We start from the raw sequence: 7,489 nt of genomic DNA on the forward strand, positions 1-7,489 counted from the left end.
TGCCCAAGTTCTGAAGTTGAGCTTGGAGTTGCATATATTGAGTAAGAATAGTAGCAACTGTGAACTGCTTATTCCTCCTTCATTTAATGTCTCCAAAACAAAGGAATTTGCATTGAATTGACTTTGTTGTTGTTGTTTTCAAAGTGACGGGACAAAACTCTGTATAGACCAACTCATTGGCAGGTGTAAGCAAGGGAAGCTTTGTTCTGCTCAGCCCTTTTTAGGTCCATTTCATTTTTGGTAGTTGAGAACTTTTTCCCCTTCTGATGTGTTTGTTTTCTTCCTGAATGAACATGGGAATTGTTGGCCACCAACTATTGGGGCACTTTGAGAATAGTAAGAAATTTGACTAAAGAACCAGAAAACAAATTAAAAAGCCTGAAGAAAAAAAGGGAATAAGGAAACTGAAGCACAATACAGGTCTCATGAATTGTAAGATTTATTATTTCCCACACCCAGATGAGTACTGGAACAGAAGTGCATAGCATAGAAAGATTCCCAACAGTAATTATGCCCTGAATAATTAGAAAGGACATTTCCTGAATAATTAGAAAGAATGACACCGTGAACGATAATTAGGGGAACACTTCATTCAGACCAGCGGTGAGGCACATGACAGAGATCCAGGGATTTCAGTAAGGATGAGATGATCCATGGCCACAGCATCCAAGGGAGGAGTGAGCTGGTGGGTCCAGGTGCCAGAGCTGGATCCTGCTGTTAGTACTTGGGGCATTTTGGTGGCAGGTCACAGATGTTCTTGGTGTATTGGGGGCAGAAGGGAGCCGGGGGGTAGTAGCGCTGCACAGGGGGACAATAAGGCTGCACAGGGGGGCAATAGGACTGCACAGGGGTATAGCAGGGGGTCACGTAGTTGAACTTCTGCACAGGCTGCCTCTGGAAGGTGTAATGGCAGGAGGATCCTGAGCTGTGGCAGCCGGAGTGGGATCCATGGCAGCCAGAGCTGGATCCATGGCAGGAGGACTCATAGTTGTGGCAGGTCCCGCGGGAGCACATCTTTCTGGAGTATTGGCAAAGCTGTAAGGAAGAGAAAGAGACCATCAAGCTGATACAGCTGCCCCACTGTAAGCTTCTTCTTTTTCCTTGGCTCTTTATCCATAGAAATTTCATTTTCCTCTCTTTTGTAATATATGGGATAACTTGACTCTAAAAGTTATCCTGGCTTGTCTTTTGGAGATGCTGTATGGTGGTCCAGCTCTGATGGGAATTTCTGAACCAAGAAGCTGCTATTGGCTTTTTAAGTTGAATTTTACTTCTAAAACTACACTGACTTGTCTGAGATCTCTCTTCCTCTGCCATCAGCTAGTCTGGGAATTAATTCCTTGCTAGATCCCAAAGGTTGTCTTTGGAGACCTGGCCCTTCAATTACTTCTATTTTCCTGTCATCCCATCCGCTGTAAGAAAACCATGGGCACCCTTTGTATAGTTTACATGTACAATCACCAAAACTAAGAAATTTATAAGACAAAGGCAAGGTCTAAATGCAGAATTAGTCAGCTTGAATTCCTATGTGAGCTCCTGCTCCTCAGAGTAAAAGAATCAATATAAGCCAACTTACCCTTTGTTGGAGCAAGCAAGAAGAACACAAGGAGCTGCTGCTGAATGAAGGAGGAACAGAGGATGTTGAACTTTTATATCTTCCAAGGGGTTGTCTGAGAAATTATGCATCTCTTGGCAATGCTGACAATTAAGTTGTCATGTTCATATTTATCTCCTGTGTCTAGTTTTTTAGCGCTTCTGATTTGACACAGCCAGGAAGAACAATTATGACTTTTTTCTTAACACCTTAATAGGCAATGAATTTCCCAATCTGCTTTATAAGGGAATTTTGAAGGCAGTTGCATATTTACGTATGAAAAATGAACCTAACCCTAGAGTTATTAAGTGATTTGTTGTTGGGCAACCGGTATTGCATCAACATTCAATTCACAAGTGTTGACTCCTAACCTGCATGCTGCCCCTTGGTCCACATGGCAGACTCACATTTTGATTGATATGTGCTTTTCGTGACACAAGGGACTGTAATTATCAGCCACAACTCACATGGACTCTACTTAGAGAGAAGTCCTGTTGACTAGCTCAAGCACACCTAACACCTCAATACCGGAGATGACGCTAGAAGGATGTCCCCAGTTCCATTTCTTCCATTCCATTTCTGAGTCCACCAGCCATCAGCTCTCTTCCCCTTCTGCCACAATATTATCCTGTTTACATTCCTCCTAGAAGGGTATTTCAAGTCCTAAGCAGGAAGGATTTGAGCTGGGAAGTTACCACCTGTTGGCATCCTGTTTTCAGATCCCAAATTGCTTCAGGCTCCTGTCTTACTTAAGCAGTTTTGTAATTTTTCCTCATTACAGTGTTTCATTCTTTACCACCAAGTTTCTCTCACAACGGCCCAAGACTTGACTTCAAGACAATGAAATTGGTAATTGTTCTTTTCCTGTGACTTTTCTTTAGGTGGAACTGCTTGGGAGCATCCCATAGGTCAGTCCTGCTGGAACCAGAACAACGGGGGCCTAAATGTTCCTAACCAAGTTCAGAAGGGAGCAGCTGCCCCTCTTGAGATGGTCTTCTTATCTTTCAGGGTTTATTTTCATGTCATTTTTTTTGGGGGGAACAAATTAACTGCTACTCCACAAACAGTTTTGTATTCTTATTCAGTTCTGTGTTCAAATTCTTAATGATGCTAATTCATTATGAATTTGAAAATACATCCTGGAAAAGCATAGTTTCATGTTCTGGTTGAGGTTCTTTCTTTTTCAAGACTGAGCAAAACCCCAGTTGTTTTAAAGCCTTTTAGAGCCCTTGTTTAGGAAATCTCATCTACAGTCTTCTGAAAAGCACTGAGAGTTATAGGTAATGAAGGAATGGTTCATCTAGGTTGATAAAGTGGTATATTTGGGGAAGTCCCTTGTGTCATTTCTCCATCATGCAGGTTGCACCTATCCGTTTTGCAGATACTCAGAGTTAATGATGGAAGCTGAAGCTTGTTGTCAAGCTCTTTGTGAAGCTGATGCAGAGAAACAGGCCCTGTCGGAAGGAAGTGAGCAATCCTGTTCTAGAATAGATGTCTCAGCTAGATGGGTTGTCAGCTGAGTAGATAAGGATAGTCTTAGGTTATCAAAAGTAGGGCGAGATTTAGCATTTATTTTTAACAGTGTGGGATTTTCATTGAAAACACTAATTTGAAGTTCAAGGAAGGAAGGGGAGGGATAGAGAAGAATTCGAGGCACTATTTCCATTTATTAGACACCTCAAAATATTTGTAATCCTGAGTCAGAGTGACAAATGAAGTATGAAGTGCTGCTGAAGTAGGGAACTGGGAAAGACAGTCCTAGGCTACACAGGGTACAGATTGGCTTATTGTGTGCTTGTCCATAAATGCATTCATCTGCTGCAAAATTGCATCTGAAATGATGGGCTTTCATTCTCTTAGAAAATTTGGGATGTGTGCATTTTGTGATAAGTTGGATAAGAAAAGAATGAGAAGTCAGAGGTAAAGATAATTCTTGAGTAAAGAGAATAAAATAGTCATGAAACCTTTCTTTTTTTTTTTTTCTTGGAAATCAAATTTTATTGTCTCATCCTAATGTTTTAGAGGTTGACATGTCACGTGTAAGCCACCACCAGCAGAAATCAGTCCCAGTCTTTTGGGAAAGAACATAGAACAGATGTGATTTACGTTTTGAAGGAAATTATAATCACAGATGAGGTGATCAAGGATTCACACAGACCAAAAGATGGGAAAAGAGAACCAAGAGTTCAAGCTTTAGGCATCAAGAGCATCCAAGGGAAGAGTGAGCCGGTGGGTCCAATGCCGGGGCTGGATCCTGCTGTTAGTACTTGGGGCATTTTGGTGGCAGGTCACAGACGTTCTTGGTTAACTGGGAGCAGAAGGGGGCCGGAGGGCAGTAGCGCTGCACAGGGGGGAAATAGGGCTGCACAGGGGGGCAATAGGTCTGCACAGGGGTGTAGCAGGGCGTCACGTAGTTGAACTTCTGCACAGGCTGCCTCTGGATGGTGTAATGGCAGGAGGATCCTGTGTCATGGCAGGAGGAGTGGGATTCATGGCAGGAGGTTTCGTGACTGTGGCAGGCCCTGCGGGAGCACATCTTTCTGGAGTATTGGCAAAGCTGCAAGGAAGAGAGAATTGGTCATGCTGGTGCTGTGGCCCCAGTCTATACAAGCATACCTGCATTCTCTAATTTGCTCTCGAATTCCCATTTTCTTTCTAATTCCTGATTCTTCAGGGATAAGAAAGGGATTTCAGTGCTGATTAGGTATTTATAATTATGTATATTATGTGCTGATTTACATCCCTCACTAAAACCATGAGCTTTTACAGCTGCAATTTGCTTTGCAGAGAAAAACTTCTCAAAACATCCATTTCCCATAAGCAACCTCAGCCCCTTCAGTGTCTTCTACCTAAAAACTTCAAAGCCTCTTTTCCATAAAATCCTCTCTCTGTATTTTCCCATTTTTCTGTTGTTTTGGTTCATCTTGAGCCTCATCCTGCTAACCCAGTATCCCACTTGTCATTTGAGTGAATAGGACAGCCTTTGTGAGTAACAAGAACTTGGTCTCTGGCATGACCGAAGTCAAGACATGAAGAATATCATACTCCAACTCTACTAAAGCTTGTACAAAAGTATCTGGTTTCATAAAGAAACTCAAGAGAAACAGAAAAACTGGACTTACCCCTTCAGCAACAGGAATGAATGTGTTTAGGAGCAAAGAAGCGAACGAAGGAAACTGGGATGAGAAAGCTTTTATACTCTTCCAAAGGTTTATCTGGGACATGAGACATCTCTTGGCAAGTGTAACCTAATTACATATCCCAACCCATTTCTATCCCCTGTATTCAGCTTCCCACATTTTCCCTTTGATGCACTGTACTTTTAGCATTGTAATTGTCCCATAGGATATTAATAGCACTCTAATTCCTTTGCCTCCCTATGAAAGATATTGGAAGGTATTTCACACAAAGTGACGCCAATACCAAAGAAACTACTGGATCTGGTCACGGCCAGCAAGTATCAAGTGGAAGAGATGTTTGTAATTCAGAAGAACCATTTCCTTAAGCAGTGCCAGGATGTCACATGGACTGAGAGGTAAACGTGATCACACCTCCATGTGAAAGAAAAATCATTGCTAATGTTAACACATGTGGATTATGTTGAGGGCAGGAATACTTCAGCTGAATTGCCTAATGGTGCAGGCTATTATAATGAGAGATCCAGCATTATCCCATCGATGTCTTCACTAATAATTTCAACCTGTCTGCATGGTGTGTCCTATCAAGGATTTCTCTTATTCTTGTGTGATGGGTTGACCTGTTGTAACATAAGAAGGACATGGAACTGCTGGAGCAAGTCCAGAGGAGGCCATGAGAATGATCAGGGGTTGGAACATCTCCCATACAAAGACAGGCTGAGAATATTAGGGCTGTGCAGCCTGGAGAAGAGAAGCTGAGTGGAGACCTCAGAGCAGCTTCCAGTGTCTGAATGGCACTACAAGGATGCTGGAAAGGGACTCTTCATTGGCGACTGTAATGACAGGACAAGGGGTGATGGGTTCAGACTGAGACAGGGGAAGTTCAGGTTAAATATAAGGAAGTTGTTCCCTGTGAGGACAGTGAGGCCCTGGCACAGGCTGCCCAGAGAAGGTAAATGCTCCACCCCTGGCAGTGTTCAAGGCCAGGCTGGATGGGGCATGGAGCAACCTGGTCTAGTGTAAGGTGTCTCTGCCCATGTCAGGGGGTTGGAACTAAATGAACATAAGATTCCTTCCAACCCAAACCATTCTATGAGCCTGGCTGGGGAAAAATGCATTGGACAGGGCTGTAGCTCAAGAAAAAATAAACCAAGCTGTGTAATCTGGTAGAGGTAGATGCTTCTGAGCCTGGACTTTCCTGTGAATCATGGATGAACACTGGTCTTCCTCTCTGTGCCTATGTACAGGTCATGCCCATCTAAGCCAGCAATTACGCTTTCTTGTCCCATAAAAGGCAAGAACGTGTCAACACCAGGATGGCATTGTGTATTAGACTTCAGGCACAACTGATTTTGGGTGATGCTCTCCTGACTCACTGGGATCCCTGAAACTGGTCCATTCACCTCCGTGTTTCAGTATCACAATGTGCAGAATGAACCCATAAATATCTTGCTGTAAAGTTTTATTTCAGCTGTAGTTAGGCAACACCTTTAGAAACCTTTGATCTTGTATGGATTAAATCTGTTGTCATATAAAAGAGAGAAGATAGTAAAAAACCAAAAGTTCATCAGACATGGATATTGGCAACTATAGGCACAAACAAACCTGGCTGTGGTCAGGGGAGAGCAAAGACCTAATTCTCTAGCAGCGCATCACTGCTGAAGCCTCCAGCTTTATAAAGTTCCCCTGTTTCAGGCCATTCCGTTCAGTTTGACTTTACTTCTCCTATTGCTCTCCTGGTCTTGACTAAGGTACGTGATTTGACTGATCATCCAGGGCATATATGAAAGCTGTATGCTCTATGTAGATTATAGCTCTATGTTTACCCACTTGACTTGGCTCTGCCTAAAACTGCTTGTTTATTGTGCATAGTGCAAGAAAGAGATACTTTCTATGGAGTATTTCTGATATTTCACTGATAAACAGAACAATAGAAATTAGGGTTTTTTAATAAATATTGACCTTGCAGGAAAAATATGATAGTATCTTATATGTCATTCAGAAGATATATTATAGACAATGATAAAAGGGGGGTGGGTGGAAAAAGGCTAATGTTTCTATAGGTAAGTCTTCTATTTTTGGTTGGCCCTGCTTATCTTGAAGTGCATAGCATCACTATGAAATGATCATAGAATCATAGAATGGTTTGGGTTGGAAAGGATCTGAAGATCATCTAGTTCCAACCCCCCAAAATAGCTAAATATAAAAAAAATTGCATTAAAAAATACAAAATAATTGCATAAAAAGATATTGCCTTGCTTCCACTACAGAGCTACCTTTCCTTTTTGTGATACCACCACCCAAAATGGCATGTTCTTCTGGGAGAGAATCCTTCTTCAACTTGAACTCAACCTGGTATGACCCAGCAGGCTCCTGGCTGGACACCCGGCGCACACCTCTCCTCTATGCCTATGGCTGTGGCTGTGCCCATGGCAGAAACTCGTGCCTGAGTGGCCATGACTACCGGCACTATGGCTACTACCACGCAATCTGCTCTGAGCCAGCACCGTGCCAGGGAAATGGGTGTTCTCACTGTGCTGGGGAGCTGATGAGCAACTGTGAGGAGTGCGGGGCATGCCATAGCTATGGGGTATGCTCAGAGGAGTGTTGTGGGGGATGCTGCAATTAATAGGAGACCAGAGTGTGAGGGACTTTGGCAAGGTCTTGGACTCTCACATGTCTCTGTATTCAGCCACAATGCTGTGTAGGAGCCCATCACTTGTTTAGGGCTGAGAAAGGTGCTTGGCACATGAAGTCC

The 7,489-nt window shown here is 43.0% G+C and overlaps 1 protein-coding gene across 1 annotated transcript; it reads right to left on the bottom strand.

Annotated features, from left to right (window-relative positions):
- Positions 1-717: 717 nt before the first annotated feature.
- LOC308230342 (uncharacterized protein) lies at positions 718-4,130 on the bottom strand (the record flags this gene model as incomplete). The annotated part of the gene is made up of 2 exons (XM_080634992.1): positions 718-840; positions 3,957-4,130. The coding sequence occupies 2 exons, from the start codon at positions 4,128-4,130 to the stop codon at positions 718-720; spliced, it is 297 nt and encodes a 98-aa protein (XP_080491118.1).
- Between the last annotated feature and the right edge of the window lie 3,359 nt (positions 4,131-7,489).

This window comes from Psittacula echo, assembly GCF_963264785.1.
Source record: "Psittacula echo genome assembly, chromosome: 26".
NCBI classification, from domain to species: domain Eukaryota; kingdom Metazoa; phylum Chordata; class Aves; order Psittaciformes; family Psittacidae; genus Psittacula; species Psittacula echo.